The sequence below is a fragment of the Anolis carolinensis genome, chromosome 1 (genome assembly GCF_035594765.1).
Source record: "Anolis carolinensis isolate JA03-04 chromosome 1, rAnoCar3.1.pri, whole genome shotgun sequence".
Lineage (NCBI taxonomy): Eukaryota > Metazoa > Chordata > Lepidosauria > Squamata > Dactyloidae > Anolis > Anolis carolinensis.
Genome location: NC_085841.1, coordinates 156291268 through 156313832, shown reverse-complemented (window position 1 = coordinate 156313832; position 22565 = coordinate 156291268). Strand labels below are relative to the sequence as shown.

At 36.7% G+C, this 22565-nt stretch overlaps 1 protein-coding gene across 8 annotated transcripts in view; it reads left to right on the top strand.

Moving 5' to 3' along the window:
* Window positions 1-22565, top strand: part of supt3h (SPT3 homolog, SAGA and STAGA complex component) — a 293254-nt gene that overhangs the window by 193150 nt on the left and 77539 nt on the right. For 7 of the 8 annotated variants that reach the window (XM_062957052.1, XM_062957059.1, XM_062957071.1 and 4 more), the window contains 3 exons: window positions 5620-5706; window positions 10441-10531; window positions 15343-15476. In XM_062957052.1, the coding sequence (XP_062813122.1) occupies window positions 5620-5706; window positions 10441-10531; window positions 15343-15476 (312 nt within the window). The remainder of the gene's footprint in view (window positions 1-5619; window positions 5707-10440; window positions 10532-15342; window positions 15477-22565) is intronic. The other variant, XM_062957063.1, reaches the window with a different exon arrangement.

Genomic DNA, 22565 nt, shown 5'->3' with positions numbered 1-22565 from the left:
TACACATTTTTATGCCATTGAACAATAGGTGCAATCCTCCTAACATCTTAATTAGGCGAGATACTGTATATGGATGCATTGAAATGATCATAAGCACACCCAACTCTACACTAGCACTAGGATTCTATAGGGAAAGATGTTACATTATCAATGGGCTAACTTCAATTTTCAGTCACTTATGAAATATATTTAAAAAGGCATGTTTGGATATAAATCCATTGGGTTCATCCAAATTACACCAATGAGGTATTCATCTTGTTCTTTGTATTATAATTTTACCCAGCTTTTCCATATTTTATGCTGGAAATTTAAGTACCCTGTATATTCTTTAACTAAGTCACTTTTCCTGCACCAAAGAAATTGAACTATCATTTTTCACATTCTTATGCTTTCCGATTCAGTTTCAAGTAAGATTATATTACCGCTGCTTCTGAATTCCTTAAAGTTCTCTTGCCTTTGCAATGGCTCTCCTGAGCATTTCAAATGAAACATGTGGAGCTTTTTCATGCAGTATGTTTTGTGTTGTGCATACTCAGTACAGTTCACATTTTGTAGGCATGTGATTAGAGTAGAGGGAAAAAATTAATTCAATACAGTATTATGATTTATTGACTGAATCTTTTGCCTGCTGAACACTTGCCAAAAATGAAAGCTACCCCTCTCAACACACACATACACACACACACACACATACACACACACTAGAAACAGTTACTGTTTTTGTTGATCTTTTAAACTCCTGAATAGGTGTATTTCAACTCGTATCAGCATGAGATCTTAGATTAATAATATACTTATTCATCTTGTACTAAAAATAAAACCATTGCTGTATGTCGTTTGAAGGCAAGAGTTTCTTCAAATTATTTTCAACTGTATTTGTGAAAAGTAAGTGAGAAAGTTTTTAATCATATTTCCCTTAGAAAAATAATCTGTTTGTTGTTTCATGATTGAACTTTACTTACTTTATTTATTACTTTATGTGGGTGCCACCTTTCTCCCAGAGTGGCACCCAAGGCAACTTTCAGGGACAGTGAACTTTGAAAATGGATGTGAGGAATTTTTGGAAGGCAATATCTGAATGGCACTTTTTTTTCCTTCTTTATATCTTTCAACATTTGGTATATTGTGAACTTCCTATGGATTTCTCAGTTATTATTTAAAAGGCTTAGGTTTCAGCCTTTTGTACATCACTTTAGCACATTTTGTTGGAGTGCTAAAAAAGACATAAGACTTTGAGATAGTTTTGTTAACACTGGAAAGAAAAAGAGGGAAATTGTTGGATATTTTTTCTTAATTGAGCTCATATTATTAAAATCAAAGAAAATATAGAGATTTCCGATGTAGGCTACCTTAAAAGCCAACAACAGCGACATAGTAATGATTGTGATGGAGTCTTCAAGTAGAGATCCTACTAGTTGTATTAGAAGAGGCAGGAAAACTGCTTGTGAGCAAGACTCTGATGAGGAGCAACAAAGGAAGAGAATCCGGGAAATACTTATGGAGCCCTCTGATGATGATACCTTTGAGGGTTTTGAAGGGGATTGTGGGACTGGGAGTCAGGAGGATGGGATGTCAGACTCTGGGAGTGAGGTGATGGATTGGACTAAGGTTCAGGAGATCCGGGAGATTCTTGAGGAGCCCACAAGCAGTGGTACATTTGAGAGATGGCACAGAGACGATACAGATGGATCCTGGGGAGTTATGGGTTTGGATAGAAGGTGGTCTGGCTGGAGAGATCGTAGAAGGGCTGCAGCTGGAGGTGGGGCGTTGGGTGACTCCAGCTCTGATGAGGATTTGCAGCAACCAGTTGTGGAGGACTTGTAAATAAAAGTAAGTTTGTTGTTAATGTAACTTTGCAGTCGGCAAGGTGTTTTGTTGGGCGCTTTTTGGGATCTCTGAAACAGAAGACGTGTTTGAAAGACTACTTTGGGACGTAAGTGTTAACCCAGGTTTTTAGTGGCAACGGGGGCTGGCATTGTGTGGGTTTACGCTGGATTGTCTTGTGCTGGTTTTATGCATTAGCTGCCGGCTTGCCTCCGTCGCTTTGGCTCTTTGTGTTTACCTTGGACTGGAATTCGGTGACTGTGACTTCTCCCTAACGATGCGGACCGGACGTGGCAGCTGTGACTTCTCCTTTACAACGTGGTTTTGCTTTAGAAACATTTTGGGGCATTGTGTGGCCGTTGGTCAGTGTAGGTTACTGCTGGTACCTTTCATGTGTTTGTTTAGCTCCAACCAGCAGGTGGAGCGAGTTTCTAGCCTTTTCAACTAAATTTGTTTTAATCTGGATTATTTCCCAGGATAATCAGATTATATCCCAAGTTTGGGTCTTTTGAGTTCTTTTTGGACATTGTTACCTCACACTGAAGAGAAAGTGTTTTGAACCTCCTTTTGGTTGTTTCTTAGGCTCTTTTGTGTTGTTTTTGCAATAAACTGAGTTGTTTATATTGGCTGGCGTCTGACTCGTAACAGTAATTAATTCTATGATTCTCCACACTACCTGTTCAGGCTGGGGATGGTGGGAGTTCTGTTTAATATTTCTTTAATCTTCATTTCATATGCCTTAACTATATATGCCCTTCTTGTAATTTTGTGAGGGGTTTTTTGTGAGATGCTTTGAATTTTGCTGTGGGAGAAAGGCAGGATCGAAGTACAGGCAGGCCCAAGTTACGAACAGATACATTTATAAGTGTAACTCCAGCTACACACACACACACATACACATGCACGTATAAGTTTTAAAGAACATAGGGATGGGTTAACATCCCGGTGGTGTTCATTTTGCTATCTATGCCAATGTTCAGAAGATTTCACCTCACTTTCTGTCCCTGTGATCATTGGATTTTGAAAAAATTGGCTTGTTGTGGAAACGAGGTTTGGCGATAAAGCTTCAGTTAAGACTCCTTTTCCTCATGATGACTCTTTCAGGAGTAAATTTCCCTTCTTGGAGAAGATTTCTCTCTGTGTTGTCTCACCCCCATTTGTAACTATGAGTAATTTGTAAGTCGGATGTTTGTAACTCCGGGACATCCAGTACAGGGATGGATGGAAGTTGTAGAATAACAAATCATCATAGCACCAGGTTGGAGATGCCTGCCATAAGCCATGTGTTTCATCCCTTTGCCTTCTTCCGTAGCAAACTGAAGTTTGGAACAAAATGCTAATAATCTGTAAGGGAATTGCCCAGGTTTTAAAGGTAGATCCAATTCAGCAAGAGTTAATTCCCTAATTGACTTTTCTTACCAGTTACATATTTGTTACAAACCACTGAAGTATTCAAATTTTTAAGTAATGTATGTACTCATTTATAACTTGGAAAAAAAAACCACTCCAAACTACCCTGAGTTCACTTATGAGTGAATGTGAATATATCTCTGTTGTCACCATTCTACTTCTGGACACTGTAGCTTAGTCTGTGCTCTTGAGACAGATTAAGCTCCTTCTGTTCTGGGCTGCTCAGAGTGGAGAGGAAAAGGTTTACTCATGGGTAATAAAATTAAAGACTGTTCTTCCCTCTCCTCCTTTGTCAAACCACTTCTCATCTTATCCACTGCTGTGGCTTCTGCTACTTATACTTTCCTCACCCAATGAGACCCTATACTGTACCAGTTCCTTCTATAACTGTGGCAGTGGCAGTGTGCTCCTATTCTCCCACCCCTGGGCGGCAGGATAGCCACAACGAACCCATAGGCATCCCATAGGCTACTCTGACCGTAACAAAAAAACAAAAACAAAACAGCAAGTAAACAAGTGAAGCAACAGAAGCAATAACTACCTAGCATGACTTCACACCTTTTTGAGATCCCTGGTTGGAAAATGGTGGGGGTGGCAGTCAAGAGCAGCTAGCTCTTTGTGTCATTGCTGACAATTTTCTGTGGAATGAGCTTTGACTTATTCACGAATCATATCAAAACCCATAATTTTGGCTCCCAAACCTACTTATACAACTTACACATGAGGTCAACTTAAACATGAATATAGATGATATGTAAAAGGACAGAATGATACAGGCCTTCTGCAAGTGCAGTTGTTAAAATAAGGTCAGTGAAATTTTTTAAAATCCTCAGTTATTTAATCAAGGTTTCTTGTTGTTTTGTGCCTTCAAGTCATTTCTGACATATGTCATTTCTGACATAAGGCTAGGGTGTCAAACTCATTTTCACCGAGGGCCACATCAGCCTTATTTTTTCCTTCAAAGGGCTGTTTGTAATTGTAAGACTGTATAAATGTAACTTACTCCTTGACGTATTGTTAAGAGTATGTTGTGTGCCCTCAAGTTATTTCTGACTTTTGTCAACTCTTATGGCAAACCTATCACTGGGTTCTCTTGACAGTTCTCTTGACAAGTTGAGAGAACTTGTAAATCCAGCGGGTTTGTAAATCCTATTATCAGTATTTACACTTATTTTCATTTGATGGAAGTACATGTAGGACATTTTGTATTCAGCATTCCTAGGGATTATTTATTTCTTTTATTTATATATTTTACATATCCTTCATCTTATTTGCATTTACTACTAGATTTTAAACAAACAATAATAAAAATAAAGAAAAGAAAACTCCCATGTTATCCCCCCATCACCAAATTTCTTGACCAAATTTTCCACTATATTGTTATATTTAGCCATGTGCACAACTCTCGTAATTTCTTTATGATATTTGTATTGGCTTTTTCCATTTTTATCCATTCTATATATGTTGTCCATTTTTTATTTTATCTATTTTATCCTCTTATGTTTATCTTCCTTTGTTAAACCTGTCATAATTTGAAATTGAAAATGAAAATGCTAAGGGTACCAAATCCTGTCTGCTTTTAGAACATAAGCAGGTCAGCCCTGGTTGGAAATAAGATGCCAATAAATACCAGCTCTTCTGAAATGAACTGGCAATATCACATCTCAAATAACTCCTTGTCTAAATAAACACTATGAAATCGATCCGGTCACCATAAGGCAAGAGCCGAATGTTGCCAGGATTTGTTCAGTGGTGGCTTGCCCTTATCTTCCTCTGAGGCTAAGAGAATGTGTCTTATCCAAGGTCATCCAGTGTGTTTCCATAACCTAGCTAAGATTTCAGTCTTGGCTTTCAGTCTCCTAGTCCACAATTCAAACAACTACACCATGCTGGCTTGCAAATCAAGTTATGGGTTATAATTTTAATGGTGTTTTATTTTTGGAATACAGTAAAGTCTCACTTATCCAACATAAACGATCCGGCAGAATGTTGGATAAGCGAATATGTTGGATAATAAGGAGAGATTAAGGAGAAGCCTATTAAACACCAAATTAGGTTATGATTTTACAAATTAAGCACCAAAACATGTTATACAACAAATTTGACAGAAAAGTAGTTCAATACGCAGTAATGCTATGTAGTAATTACTGTATTTACAAATTTAGCACCAAAATATCACGATGTATTGAAAACATTGACTACAAAAATGTGTTGGATAATCCAGAACGTTGGATAAGCGAGTGTTGGATAAGTGAGACTCTACTGTACTACATCTAGCTCAGGCTTGTTATGGTATGACAGGGCCATATCTGTGGCTAGGGCCATATCCAACAAAAGAAAGCATTGCCACCATTCATCTCACTCATATTACTCCTTTATTTATAGTTGCAGCAAGCCTCTGAGGTTTCTCAAATGAGAGGAGCAAGAGTCATCTCTGCTGAAGATCTTATTTTTTTGATGCGCAAAGATAAGGTACAGTATATAAATGGGTGTGGATGGAAGTTATATACTCAATGAATGTGGCTAAATTTAAAATAAGCTGCATATAAACAGATCGAGCTGATTATTTGAGTGTTCTTTGGAACACTGAATGCAGCCTATCGTACCCTTAAGACTTTGCAGTCTTTCACTTTATTTTTTGTTGTTAAGTGCCATCAAATTGACTTGGACTTATGAATGGAGATGTCCAAATTACCCTGCCATCAGCAGCTGTATTCAGGTTTTGCAGACATAGGACTGCAACTTCCTTGATTAAATCTTGATTGTATCTATAACACATTCTTCCTTTTTTCCCACTGCCTTCTACTTCATCAAGGATTATTGTTTCTCCTAATGAGTTGTAGCTTCTCAGCGTATTCTAAAGTGCAACTGTCTCCATTTAGCCATTTTCGTTTTAGAGAGAATTCATGCTTGACTTGCTCTTTGACCCATTTATTTGCCTTTTTAAATTCCACACAGTATCTGTAGAACTCTTCTCCAGCATATTTTAAATTTGATTTTATTCTTAGTAGCTTTCTTTACTGCTCAGCTTTCGCAACCATACATGGTAATTAGAAATATGATGACATGGACATTTAGTATTTAACTCATCATTTTACTTCAGGTTCTTGTTTAGTTGTTACATAGCTGTCCTTCCAAGTCCTAATGTTCAGATTTCCTGACTACAGTCTTCATTCTGATTAATGACTGAGCCAAGGTATGGAGCATCTTTTTAACAATTTCAATTTATTAATTGGTTCCTGTAAAGTTATATAAACTATCTGTGCCTGATTTTTTTTCTTAATGTTCTGTTGTAACCCTGCTTTTACATTTTCCTCCTTGACTTTCTTCAGTAATTGTTCAAAATCTTGGCTATTTTCCGCTAGTAGTATGATATCACCTACATGTCTTAAACAAATTCATGTTCCTTCTTACTCTGAGTCTAATCCTGTTTTACGTATTATCTATTCATTCTAAAAGTTAAACAGGTCGAGTGAGAAGATGCAGCCTTGCCAGAACCTCTTGCCAACTGAAGAATGTTTCATTTTTCTGAATTCTCTTCTTGTGGCAGCCTATTGTCCAGAGTGCAGGTTACACATCACTGTAATCAAATGTTGAGACATGCCCATGTCTTTAAGGAATTTGTGTGTGTGTGTGTGTGTGTGTGTGTGTGTCAGGAGCAACTTGAGAAACTGCAAATCGCTTCTGGCATTAGAGAATTGGCTGTCTGCAAGGATATTGCCCAGGGGATGCCCAGATGTTTGATGTTTTATCATCCTGTGGGAGGCTTCTCTCATGTCCTGTCTTTTTTTTCATGATCTGTACAAAGGCTTTGTTATAATCTAAAACAGTGATTCCCGAAGTGGGCGCTATCGCCCCCTGGTGGGCGCTGCAGCGATCCAGGGGGGCGGTGATGGCCACAGGTGCATTACTTTTCTATTCTGAGTTCAAAAAATAGTTTCATAATTTCAAACTTCAATGTTTCTAATTTACACCTTTACTATATTTTACGAAAAAGGTAGAAACATTAATATATATATATATATATATATCTTTCTGTTTAATTGTTATTAAAAAAAATTAAAAAATAATTTCCAGGGGGTGCTGAGTAATATTTTTTCTGGAAAGGGGCGGTAGACCAAATAAGTTTGGAAAACACTGATCTAAAAAGTACATGCTGATTTTCTTCTGTAATTCTCTGGTGTGCTCCATTATTCATTGTATGTTTCCAATATGATCCCTAGTTGCCTCTTTTTTTATGAACCCAACCTAGATATCTGGTATCTCATTCCATATAAGGTAAAAGTCTTTGTTTTAGGATTTTGGGCATCATTTTGCTTGCATAGGAAATTATTGCAATCGTCCCCTCTTTTAGGGGCATTGGGATGTTTATTGAGCATTTCCAAAAAAAATTTCTGGATTTGTTGACAGAATTTGGAGTACATTTTGTCTCTGTAGCTTGAAACTATTGGTCTGCCGTCTGTTACTGGTGATTTATTTCTTCCAAGTGGTCTGAATGCAGCCTTCGTTTTACTCTCTAAAATAGTAGGTTCTTCTTCAAACTGATCTCTCTTGAATGAGTCTATCATTGTTTCATCTCTTATAAAGTTATTCTATGTATTGTTTCCATCGTCTTTTTATTTTAAGGAATATGCTCCCCAGTTGGTCATACAATATTCCTACTCTTGGTTGAAATTTCCCTTTGATTTCTCAGATCTTGTGAAAGTGGTCACCTGTTCTTTTTTGCTTTCAACTTCTTTTTCTCTCTATTAATCATTATAGTAGTTTTCCTTGACCACAAATGGTTGAATTATTATATTCAGGGTTTTAACTCTATCTCACCTTTTACTTGTGCTTCCCATTTATCCGTAACTGTTTTAAGAGTTTCACCTATCATAGATTGAGGCTTAACTTTCTTTTTGGTTGTAGATAGTGTCTTTTGGCCTTACTTCCTAACAGTGTTCCTTGTTTCAGACCAGAGTTCTTCTGGCTTCTAGTCAGTTAGGTTCACAAGTGGAAATCTGTTTTTTACATTATGCTTAAATTCTGCAGGGATGTTCATTAGGTTGTATTTTGGTGTGATTGTTGGTTTAGTGTTCTTTAGCTTTAGCTTTGATATTAGCAGTTCATGGTATGTGCGCCAATCTCTTCCTGCTCATGTGTTTGTAGACTGATCTTTTTGTAGATTGAATTTCTCCATCTTCTGCTTTCAGTTATGCAGTCTATTTCATTTCTATATTGATGAGCAACTGATGTCCATGCATATAGTTGCCTTTTTGATTGTTTGAAGAATGTGTTTACTCTGGACAAACTGATGTCCTTACCAAATTCAATCTGTCATTCTCCTGCTTAATTTTTTTATCCTAGGCCAAATTTTCTCACAATCCTTTATTCTAATGTTGCATTCAATTGACCTATCCTTAACAAAAAGTCCTGGACTTCACTTTCTTGTCTCCATTATATTCCTGCTTATTTTCAGACTAATTGTTCTGTATGTATGCATATAACCCTGTATGTCATCCCTGATGTTTGCGGAGAACTCAGCCATTGCATGAGGTGAACAACAGGATGTAGTTGTGAGATCTCAAGCAACTACCCAGGCATGGATTTGTGGAATTTATGGTGTTTTAGAATTAAGTTGGATCTTTGCCCAAAGTAGAAAATATCTGGTAGTTTCAGTAAGAGTGAACCTCTTACTTGAGATCCTATTAGGGGCATTTAAAACAAATTTTAAACCCCATCCTCTTCTAATGCAATTCCAATGATATTTCACCTTTCTTGGAGCTACCAATTACGTATAAAAACATTATATGCCTCTATGTTGTCTGTTTAGCATTTTGTGTAATGATCATTTGTGTACTTCTTGTTAGGTTATGTGTTGCTAATTGTAAAAATAAGAGGTAATTGGTCTTAGGAAAAATGAGGCTCATTTAATACTCCTAGAACACTACCACATGTGTAAAAGTAATAAAATTGATCTGAAATCTTATTTTTTATTTTTGAAATTATTTTATTATATTATTTAATTTAAAAATTGCATTGTTAAATTGACTGTAATCTTTATATTCTCCATTACTTTTGCTTATGTATTTCATAAATGGTTTCCACGTATTTTCAAATAGGTCTTCTTTTATTTCTCTATTTGTGAATCTTAATTTATAGGTTAACTTTTCTGACAGCAGGATAGCCAATATCTTATTTAACTAATTCTTTATCGATAAAGTCTCTAGTTTTTTCCATGTTCTGACTATTTCGAGTCTTGCAACAGTTCACATAAGCATTATAGGATGTTTAGTTACCAAATCCTTATTCTCACTTTCAAATACAGAAATCAGTAGTAAGACTCCCCTGAAGTGTTGTTTTCTCCACTATTTGTTTTATCCATGCTTGAACTTCATCCCGAAATCTTTGTACTTTTGGGCATGTTAACCACATGTTTCTCCACACTTTCTCCAACATAGTTTAGGGATTCCATTATTAACTCTATGTAGTTTAAGTGGATAATAGTAATCTATATATAATTTTAAAGCATTTTCTCTCAGTTGTGCTGAAATTGATTTATATGCTTGAGTTTTCCAGATTAAGTACCACTGACTCTATTTTAAATCCTAGATCTGAATCCTATACCCATCTCAATCCATGTAATGTTCTAATTTACTCCCTGAAATATCTAATTTTGTGACTTGTGTTTTGGTTTGATTTGATCGATCTTTGCTGAATTTTTTTAATAAGTTAAGAAAATTGACTTGAAATAATGTCTGTAAAACCGAATTAACACGATATGCTCTCTCGATTATTAAATGTCTGAGCTATATGAGAGATGTCACTCCATTTGAAAAAACAAACAACATGGCTTATCCATAACAGGTGCCATTATTTTCCTCTGCTGTATTTGTGTATTTTGAAGCAATATCAGCATTACTGAACCAAATGACATCTTCATTTTTATTTGTGTCAGGTAGGATGCAGCTAGCGCATCCAGCAAAGTAAGTGGCTCTTGCAAAAAAAGGGTGCATATACATAAATAAGTTTAGAACTGAAATGTATTTACACATGTATTCATTTACAGACTTATATTTGGTATGATTAAGTGTGAATGTCTACAAATGTTATCCTGTCAATTATTGTGCTTGTTGCTCTATGTACAAAATTTTGTGCATAAATAGCAGGCAGCATCTGAATTAAATTTTAATTAGTGTCTGTTCTTTTCTTCTTTCTCCAATATAGAAAAAGCTCAGAAGGTTACTTAAATATATGTTTTTCCGAGACTACAAATCTAAAGTTGTCAAAGGCATTGAAGAAGACGATCTTCTTGAAGGTAGAAAACTTCTAAGGGAATATTCAGAATATGTACTTTATAAACCAAATGGAAAATATATTCCACCCATAAATAGCTGCAGGCATCCAAAATGTTTATTTAGCTGAAAACTCAATTTAACCTTATGCTGCTTCATTCACATTGTATGTCATTTTTGCAACCAAATGCTAAGTAGAACTGCTTAATATCAGGAGCACTAATGCTAAACTACAGCACTGGCGCTGATTAAAATTCTTTAATCAGTTTCACTATATATAGCTTACACATGGCAATCTACACACACACACACACACACACACACACACACACACACACACACATATATATAAACTTCATGTGAATATTTTCACAGGTACACATAATATGCCTGCTCCATTACATCATATAAAATTACTAAAATATGATAAATGCCTCAGGTGTGTATCAAATTTTGAGGAGCCTACATATTCTGCAGAGATCCCCCTTTTATTTGTTTTTGAGCTAATTGTAGGTAAAGGTTTTCCCCTGACATTAAGTCTAGCTGTGTGATGACTCATGGGCCATGTAGTCTCGTTCCTGGTACTATTGAGGCAGATGAAGAGGAAAACTTGGGTTTCCCACCGTTTCAGCCAGAATTGGAGCCCTTGCACCTGCAAGATGTTTGCCCACAAGAAGTCAGCCAAACAAGCCTTGAGCAGAAATCTCCCCCATTTTCTCGCCGGGATTATTATAATCAAGATAGGGGCGCTCGAGAGGCGACTCGCCGGAGCGCCAGGATAGCTGCCAGACAATTAGCTGATTAAGTCTGCTTCCCTTGGGAAACTTTAAGGAGTCATGCATCTGGACACAGTATAGGTTTCGTTTCTTGTTCCCCAGAGAAAGTGTTCCTTGGCGGGAAAACAAGATCCTATATAGGTGTTTGCCCGCAAAGGAATCCTTGCGGAGTCAATTCGTCGGCTTGAGGAGTGAGATCGTGTGTAGACTTCGTACTCCAGTTCCCAGATCCCGGATCAAGTTCCAGCCCAGCCTTGTACCATGGACTTCTATGGACTCAGTTTTTGATTCATGTTTGCCTTGTTTCAAGTTTGATCTTGCCAAGTTTCAAGTCTTGCCTTGCCTTGCGTTTTAAACCACGGACCTTGCTTCTCTGATTCAAGCCTTGTTTTCCAGTTTCCTTCGGATTTACCTTAAGCCTCAAAGACTATGGACAGTTCCCCACACTATTGCTTGTCGAATAGTGTGTGTTTCGGTGAAGTGGATTATAACTTTGGACTTTAATATCTCATATTGGACATTGTTTTCCTGGACTATATTTGACCTTTCCTGAAAGGTCTACTTCTGAACTATATTCTTCACTTGTTTTTATTGACTTTATATATTCCTTTAATAAAGATATTAGATAGATTCTGGTCTCTGCGCATGGTTATTGGTGCTCTGCAGCCTGGGTCCTGACAAGCTGTGTCCAACTCGGGGGGGGGGGTGCTCATCTCCATTTCTAAGCTGGAGAGCCAACGTTGTCCGTAGACACCTCCAAAGTCATGTGGCTAGCATACTGCATGGAGTGCTGTTACCTTCCCGCCAGAGCTGTACCTATTGATCTATTCCTATTTGCATATTTTTGAACTGCTGGGTTGGGGGAAGCTGGGGCTAACAGTGGGAGCTGACCCCCCTCTACGAATTAGAACTGCCGACCTTTTGGTCAGCAAGTTCAGCAGTTCAGCGGTTTAACCCACTGTGCCACCGGGGGCTCCAAGCTAATTGTAGGAGGTGCAATAACTAGAATAGCCTTCAGTAATTCCCCTTGGTAGACTGAGATGTTTAAGTAATAAGGAGATCCAGCAACCTAGAGCTTTGGGAAAGCAGATGACGTTAATATCTTTATTTACTATATTTTTCTGAAAGAAAAACCAGATTATTAAATTCAAAAACCATGATAATACCTTCTATAACAAAATACCTTTTACTATTGTTTTAAAGAAGCTGTAAGTTACAAGTTTAAATTGATTTGTCGTTTCCCTCTCTTCCATGGTATTGTTCTGAGGAGTTATGGAGGGCTATTTACCAGTGAACGTCACTCCTTCAAATTATATTTAGCAAAGCTGGAGAAACCATGAAAATTAAGCTAATAAAAAGAAATGAAAGAACGAGTAGTTTATCTTGTATATATTTGCATGACTTAAAATAATAATTACAATGATAAATATATATACTAGCTGTGCCCGGCCACGCGTTGCTGTGGCAAAGTATGGTGGTATGGGAAATAAAGTATTGAGGAATTGGTGGTAGTTAAGGTCAAGGGTAAAGGTTTTCCCCAGACATTAAGTCCAGTAGTGTCTTACTCTGGAGGTTGGTGCTCATCTCCATTTCTAAGCCGAAGAGCCGGCGTTGTCCGTAGACTCCTCCAAGGTCATGTGGGATGACTACATGGAGCGGCGTTACCTTCCCGCCGGAGCAGTACCTATTGATGCACTCACATTTGCATGTTTTCGAACTTCTGGGTTGGCAGAAGCTGGAGCTAACAGTGGGGGCTCTCTCCGCTCCCCCAATTCAAACCTGTGGCCTTTCAGTCCAGAAGTTCAGCAGCTCAGCGCTTTAATACGCTGCGCCATCAGGGGATATTATTTCCTAAAGGTTGTGAATATACAATATTTCTGATTGGTTTTGTTTGTTTGTTGGAGGCAAGTATGAATGCTGCAATTAGGAAAAATGATTAGGATGTAATGGCCTTGCAGCTTTAAAGCCTGGCTGTTTCCTCCCTGAGTGAATTTTTTGTTGGGAGGTGTTAGCTGGCCCTGATTGTTTCCTGTCTGGAATTCCCTTGTTTTCAGAGTGGTGTTGTTTGCGATATTTTATGTGCTTCTACTGTCTGTGGCCCTGAGAAAACAGAGGATTTTCCAGACTTTGATGATGGGAATACTTTGTTGGGAGGTGTTAACTGGCCCTGATTGTTTCCTGTCTGGAATACCCTTGTTTTCAGAGTGATGTTGTTTGCGATATTTTATGTGCTTCTACTGTCTGTGGCCCTGAGAAAACAGGATTTGCCAGACTTTGATGATGGGAATACTTTGTTGGGAGGTGTTAGCTGGCCCTGATTGTTTCCTGTGTGGAATTCCCCTGTTTATTTACTGTCCTGGTTTTAGAGATTATATTGTTCTGCGTTATTCTATCCCAGTAATTATTTCATATTAAAGAAGAATCTCACTTATCCAACATTCGCTTATACAGTGTTCTGGATTATCCAACGCAGTCTGCCTTTTCATAATCAATGCTTTTGTAGTCAGTGTTTTAAATTCATTGTGATATTTTAGTGGTAAATTTGTAAATACAGTACAGTAGAGTCTCACTTATCCAACATAAACGGGCCGGCAGAACGTTGGATAAGCGAATATGTTGGATAATGAGGAATTAAAGATAACCCTATTAAACATCAAATTAAGTTATGATTTTACAAATTAAGCACCAAAACATCATGTTAGACAACAAATTTGTCAGAAAAAGTAGTTCAGTACACAGTAATGCTATATAGTAATTACTGTATTTATGAATTTAGCACCAAAATATTACGATATATTGAAAGCATTGACTACAAAAATGCGTTGGATAATCCAGAACGTTGGATAAGCGAGTGTTGGATAAGTGAGACTCTACTGTAAATACTACATAGCATTACTGCGCATGGAACTACTATTTCTGTCAAATTTGTTGTATAATATGATGTTTTGGTACTTAATTTGTATAACGATTACCTAATTTGATGTTTAATTGGCTTTTCCTGAATCCCTTCTTATTATCCAACATATTCACTTATCCTGCCGGCCTGTTTACGTTGGATAAGTGAGACTCTACTGTATATTTCTAATCTTATATTATCTGCTCAGAACTGGATTATCTGAGGCCCCTTCTTCACAGCTGTATAAAATGCACACTGAAGTGGATTATATGGCCGTGTGGAGTCAAGATAATCCAGTGTAAAGCAGATAATATAAGATTCTAAATGGGTTATATAGCTGTGTGGAAGGGCCTTGAGTCTACACTGCCATATAATCCAGTGCAAATTAGATAATCTGTGGAAGAAGTCTAAGTGAGGCCTAAATCTGCCTGTCCCCTAACTGAAACCTGGCTGTCCCTTGGTTGCTAGGCAACCAAGTGGGCAGAGATTAGCCCTCTAAACTGGCAACAATTGGATAAAAAAAATTATTGCTCTCCCTCTAATTAGGACTTTATTTTTCTTTTCTTTTTGTTGTATCAACCTTGAGGCGTGGATGATGGGTTGTGTTGTCAAATTTTGAGGTTGGGGGGGCCTGTACTTTTGTTGTTTTGTGAATTGCCGTGATGCCATCACTCTTTTATATATATAGATTGTTTTTGGTATCTCCAAAGCACCATGCTGAAAAGGCAATCATATGTTTGAAGATGTGGGAGTGACAGGTAATGGTTGTGATTTGTAGTTTCTCCAACATTTTTATTACAAATAATACATTTCTTTAGAAATGTCCTGTCAGTTTAATGTTAAGTGTATCAAAACATTTTCAGTCGTCATCCATTGGACTAACCATGCAATCATTATATCCTTATATGAAATCAATATTTATTTTAAATATGCCTCAGTTTTTCTTCCCTGCTGTTTGTCAGTGGAATTTTGTTTTGCCTGTAATTACTTCATAATAGTATTTTTTTTAAAATCTGAAAACAGAATATCATATTACTGCCATAACTTCAGGAAGAAAGGCTTCATGTTCCCAGGAGGCATATTCTAAATCCAAGCCTCTGTCTTTTTGCAACAATTGCATCAAAACCACATTTTAAAATCTTCCTCCTTTAATATTTTTCAGACAAATTCAGCAGCGGCACCAACAAACGGCAGAAAATTGCTCAAGACTTTATTGCCTCAATTGATCAAACTGGAGAATTGTTGGCCTTGTTGGAAGATGATGAGATTGATGATGTTAAACAAGAGAGAATGGAGGTAAATTCTGGATCCTCTTATCTTCTCTCTCCCCCCCCCCCCCCCAAATTTCAGTCCATTAATGGAAGGTGATTTAGTTCAATTCCTTACTGTCACAGGATTCTTCACATTCATCCTGCATCTGCAGTATCTACAGAAATGGAATACATTTATTTCTCCTGCATTTATTGCTGTTTTCTAGCTTTTAAAAGTAAAAACATACTTATAATTCATTTATTAAAATATTTATCTCGTACTCTGAAGATCTCTATTTTAATGAATACTAGACATTCAGATTTGTTTCTAATTTTGCCTATGAAAGTTAATTTGCAAGCAACACAAAGAATGCGAAGAGAGATTTTCCCTGTTTTATGGGGAAAGGGATAAAATTTTCCATTAAAGAATGTTAAATGTTTTTTCTAATTCAATTATTTTTATATTGTTCGGACTAAATTACTGAAAGAATTATGAATAGTTGCATAATGGCCTGACATTTCTTGTTTTTTATGATGCTTTTGCAAATTAGGTCATTTAAGTACAATTTTGAAGAAAATCAACCAAGGCTACAATTCTGATGACATGGTAGTAAATCTCCTTTAACCTAAATGGTTCTACTTCTTAGGATTGCACTGTAACTTGCTTTCTAGCTGTTAAAGAGCAATCACCTTAAGGGTTTTCTGTAATGTATTGACTTTGGGATGTAATAAAGAGAGCCTTCAAGATGAGAAGCTAGCTGGCAATATTTTCCATGATGGATGAAGCTGAATAGTTACATCGGTAAAATTGAACCTTTGAGCAAGCTAGCCATATGTTTTACAAAAATGCTATCTTAATTTATACACATTTTGTGGTCATAGGCAAATATGCATTTGTCTGTGCCATTTTCTGTCTCAGCTATGGGAAATACTAGTTAAGATCTTCCATCATTGGAGAGGGCTAGTCAGATGCTGACAAATTTGAAACTTTTGGTGTGGATTCTGGGTGCAGAAGCGGAACGGTCACTATGTGAGTTTCTCCATTGTCCTTAGCTAAGTTTTCTTCAGGATTTGTGCCAAGGTCGCTTCTCGGCCTTTTGGCTAAAATCAAATGTAGTTAAGATCTTCATAGCATAGCATTTCCTCTCCATTCTTCTCTTATGTAATTGCAAGCATCCTTCTATAAGCATCTTTGTTCATTCTTACAGATATGAAGGAGACAGTTTACTTTTATTTGCATTGTGCATTTTAACATTCTGAAGTCCACCTCCCTCTTAAATTATAGAGAAAACTTGACTTTTTGTCACCCAAATAAAAAAGAAGCACAATCAAAGCCCTGACAGATTGTGCGCAAAGAATCTGCGAACCTCACCTCCTCCAAGGTGAACTAAAGCATCTAAACTGGGCTCTACAGGCCAATGGATAGTCCACCATGGACATCAGAAGAGCTGTGAGGCCAAAAACAAACCATGTGAGTCAAGACAAAGATCCACCCAGAGGAAAGGTGTTCTTACCATACATCAAGGAAACCACTGATCGCATAGGCAAACTGATGAAGAAACACAACCTACAAACTATCTACAGACCCACAAAGAAAATCCAACAAATGCTACGGTCAACGAAGGACAAGAGGGATCCTCTCACCTCTGCAGGAGTCTACCGTATACCATGCAGCTGTGGACAAGTCTACATAGGGACCACCAAACACAGTGCCCAAACATGAGTCAAAGAACATGAAAGGCACTGCAGACTAGCTCAACCAGAGAAATCAGCCATAGCAGAGCACTTGATGAACCAACCTGGACACAGTATATTATTTGAGAACACAGAAATGCTCGACCACTCCAACAACTCTCATGTCAGACTACACAGAGAAGCCATTGAAATCCACAAGCATGTGGACAACTTCAACAGAAAGGAGGAGACCATGAAAATGAACAAAATCTGTCTACCAGTATTTTAAAAAAAACCTCAAAAATCAGAACAGTAAATAAGAAGCAACACTCTGAAAACAGAGGAGTTCCAGTTATGAATCAACCAGGGGCAGCTAATGACTCTGAACAAAGGATGCCACCAGGCAGGAAGAAGCCAGGAGATGAAGCTATTCAATGCTAATTAAGGTGATTAACTACAACATTCACACTAGCCTCCAACTGACAAGAGTTCTTCTCTCACCCTGGACTTTCCACAGATATATATATATATATATATATATATATATATATATATATATATATATAAACTTTCCTTGCATAGTTTCTCCATACCTCACAACCTCCGAGGATGCCTGCCATAGATGTGGTGAAACGTCAGGAGAGAATACTTCTAGAACATGGCCATACAGCCCAGAAAACATACAATAACCCTGTGATCCCGGCCATGAAAGCCTTCGACAATACATCGACTTTTTTGTATTTGAGTATTCCTCTTACGTACTACAGAAAATTCATTCTAGGTTGCAAATGTTGAGTGAGATACATTGTTCTGTATTCCTGAAAGAAGAAAGAATATACAGTACTCCTAGGAGAATCCGTTCAATTAGCTATGCTATCAAGGTCAAACAAGTCAATGGTCTCATTCCTGAATTAAAGTATTGGGCCTAAAACACTTGCTTTCCAGGCAAGTTGGAAGCTTTTGCAAATTGGGATTTAGTGCACCTCATGGGCAATGCATAGAGAGCTATACAAGTAGGCTTTTGCCTGCAGACAGTCCTGGTTACTACATGGCTAGTGCCTTCAGCAACACTGCCCTGTGATTGGTTCCCATAAACCTCTGAGGATGCCCTCACAACCTCTGAGGATGCCTGCCATAGATGTGGATGAAACCTCAGGAGAGAATACTTCTGAAACATGTCCATACAGCCTGAAAACTCAAAGCAACCCATTCCCATAAAGTTGTAGGTTTTGTTACTGGATGAGTATGCAAGTGAATTTGACCCAAGTGGAAAGCCCTGTATTATGAGATAGAGGTTGAGTGTATATGAATCAGAGATGTCTTTCAACTCCATATAGACTTTCTTCCACACTGTAAGAAAGACAGAAAGGTAACATGCCAAATTATTCATGTCAGAAATGTTAGGCATATGGATTTCTGTGATGCCTAGGTTAGTCACTGACATTGTAGTGTTTTACCTGCACCAATACAAGCTATAGATAGTGCTAAACTGTTGTGGTTTGCAAATTCAATTCAAATAAATATCTTCATTGGTCCAGAGTTAATGTCAAACCATGAATAATACCAACAAGATATAGATAAGGAATTTGTTCTAGGGCATGTGTTATACTAGCTTGAAAAGAAAAAGATTTAAAAAGAGGGTTTTCTTGGATTAGACAATTTGACTAGAAATGATGAAAATTATTTTTTTATTTTCTCATTAGAGTTGGTGGCGAAGGTATTTTGTCATTGAGATCCTATAAAAATAACATCCCTGCATCTTTAAAAATATTCCAGATCTTTAAAAACAATATAAAAATGTTCCCTTCCCTATAAAGAGGTGGAAGTTAGTATCTTAAGTAATACAAAATACCTTAATTTGCCATTTTTCATATACCCTGGCTTCTGCATGCTGTGTTTTGAAGGAAGTCCAGTTTTCACTTTAAAATCTTTAACAAACTCCTTTAAAGAATTAGTGTACTTAAATCATGAATTATGATCTTATGACTACGCTCCTTTTGGGTATCAGTTACTTCAGAAATATGTGGTTATCTTGGTTTGGCCAACTGCAAATGGTTTCATTTCCCTTTTGCCCTGGGCCAAAAGCTTGCTACATTGTCCAAAGCAGATGATAAACATGTATTTCTGATGTCGTTATGACCCAAACAGGATATGATTGTTTAGTGGTATGGTTTCACTTATCTTGAGTTACATAAAAAACAAATATTATTTATCCTGCGTTTCTTTAAAACTGTTTTTGTGAAATTATATATTTTAAAAATACAGTGCAAACTTAATGATGTATCATTTTATTTACAAGATATATTCTGTAGTTGCATCATGAAAGTGATTCTAATACTAAAGTGATTCTAAAACCTTAGGAAAGAAAGAAAGAATTATTTTGATCGAAAGTAGCAGCTGAACCCATTCACTTACTGAAGTAGAATATATCTCTGTTAGCTTTCATCTAAGATTAAGAAGACTTGCTAACAGAGGGATGAGAGTCACTGTAAGAGAAAACAAAAGTAATATAATGTCAGCAGAAGCAACTGAAAACATTTTTAAGACTCTAGACATAAGATCTTCTGTTTGTTGATGCTATGCTCCACTGATTTACTTTGCATTAAGTGGTACTGACTGAAGTTACACAGCAATGAAATCTGACTTACTGTTCGACAAACTTTGGTGTTGTTCCAAACTCACAGTCTCAGTTATTTCTAATAATATCTGACCTTCTTACTAAAATGTATCAACAGTATTATACATAAGAGATAATATTATGACCCAATCTGTTTCTGTTTTAGCAAGTTTTTTCATGAATAGTGCGTAAATGTCTCGTAAGCTAAGTTTGATTCTTAAATTTGATACTCAAAGATAGAGAACTGGAAACCTGAATTACAAGAAGCATAAAAGCCAGAGCATCTGAAAATAGTTTTGAAACTGAAACCATGCTCCTTGTTTATGATCTCCACATTAACAGTTAATTCATCATTTCATGAATGAATCAACTAGTGGCTTGCGCATATGAGCAAGATCCAACAACACAGATCAGATCTGCATATTTTCTTACATATTCTGATACTGTGTTGTACTATGTACAGCTGTAAATTATCATGTAATGAGCAGAGTCATATTGTTAGCCTCAGCTAGATCAGACTCAATGAATCAGTGACATTTAACAATGTGTTGACTCCTTGTTCAGCAGTTAATTCAGCAGATCTGCCCTAGTTGGAAATGACCTACCAGATTCAAACCAAAATGCGATAACAAATCAAGTAATGTAAATCCATGCACAAATTTATTTAAAATTTTCCCATTTTTAAAACATATTCTATTCCATCAAAAAGGATGTGCTGAGAAACTCTGTGTTGGGGTTATGACGAGAGAATCTTGAGCAGCATTTCTCAACCCTAGATGTTTGGCCTTCAACTCCCAGAAATCCTAACAGCTAGTAAACATACTGGGATTTCTGGGAGTTGTGGGGACCCACAGGTTGAGAACCACTGATCTTGAAAATTTTTGGACAGGGAGAGCAATTGGGTGGCATTGCTTTTTCAGATTTAAAATGGAAATGGATTATTTTCTAAAGAAGCCCAACACATTTTTGCCAATTAAAGCCTCTATAAGAAATAATTAAGTAAAATATGTTGACTTTTTAAAGTGAATAAAACATTTTTACAAGTAGAAACTTTGGAACTCTATCGTGTGTGAATGTCACATTGTCAATAGTTGCAATCAAAATAATTTGAAATTAATTCTGTGATCATGTTCTTTCTGCTCCATATCCATATTAAGATTCTAAAATATTTCCAGATATAACAAATGACATTAGAGGAGGTAATTATGAAGAATTTGCAAATAAATTGAGGTTGTCATTTGACTATCTGGAAAGGAAGACACACGTAGATTTGAAAGTAGCCATAAAGGGAATTTATTAAAATAAGTTACAAGGGTAGTTGTTTGTTAGGTATGAGATCCACCATGAGGTGTATGGAAGGTCTTGGGTGATGGGTTCATGGATGTGAGGAAAGAGGGGTAGGGGTTTGATAATATGTGATAATTGTACAATTAATAATAGCTTTTACATGATTTGCATGTAATTGCTGTATAGCGTCTTGTTAATTTTTCTCTTTTTATGTATGCCTTTTGTTTTTTTATTTCTCTTTTCTTTTTCATATACACAATACAATAGTAAGTTATTATTAATATAATATAATATTTCCAGATCTGCCCATCATTTGCTCATCACAGTTTGATAACATGGTAGTATTTGCAAACTGTGGTAGGATGATCTGGAAGTATTTTTTAAGGTGGAGTAAATAAGCATGGTAGTGACATGTGGAAACAAATGTTCGGGGCATGGCACAATCACATTTTTCCAAACCATAGTTTAAAAAAGATCAAAAGGCAACATCTGAATACTCACTGTTCCTCAGATACATTTCATATGTTTTCTTGAGATTCTCCAGTGTACAGTTCTAATACTGGCTAAGCATCCCTTATCCGGATTTCTGAAATACTCCAAAATTGTCCTTATGGGTGACTGAGATAGTGACACTTTTGCTTTGTGATGGTTCAGTGTACACATATATTATTGCAAATTACCTTCAGGCTATATGTGTAAAATGTATATGAAATATACGTGAATTTCATATTTAGACTTGGGAACTATCCCCAAGATGCATATTCAGATATGCTTGTCTGTATGTAAATAGAGGTACTCCAAAATTTGCAGAAATCCGAAAGCTAAAACACTTTTGGTGCCAAACGTTTTGGATAAGGAATACCCAACCTGACAATTTTTCTAGGTGTTTCTTTATAAAAGGCTCTGTATCCAATAGAACAGTTGTGATAAGATAAAGAAAAAATATTTTTAAAAGCTCTGTGCATTTTTTTAAAAGTAAAGCAAACCTCAGTTAAGTTATGGTTTATTGGTGAAAGTATTTATTTTATATAAAATTGCCAGATAGCATTTGGAATAGGAATAATCTCCCTATTCCAAATACACAGGAACCTTCCCATCAGAAATTGGAACCGGAATGCAAACAATATTGCTCTCTATAAATGTTGCATTTCAGTTGTTGTTCCCTTAGGATTAGAGGGAACACTATTCATCTGTCACTCTGCGTTCCAGTTTAGGGATATTTTTCCAACTCTTGGGTGTTGCATAGCAATAATTCAACAGCACAGGCACCATACTGCCTTCATAGTGCATTTCATGTTTGAATAAACAGTAGAAGTTGAATAACTTGAATAGAAGAAAATAGTACCTGAAAAATAGATTTCTTGCCAACCAAAATTGATATAAGATTCTTTTTGGAGACAGCTTAATGGCAAAATGTTTGACTTTCTCAAAGATCCTTCGAAGTGATACAAAAATGATCCTAGAAAATGGATTTTTAGCACCATTTTCCTTCAATATAGCATTTAAAAGCTGCTGTTCTATTAATGACGAATAACTTTCATTTGCTTGTTAGACAAG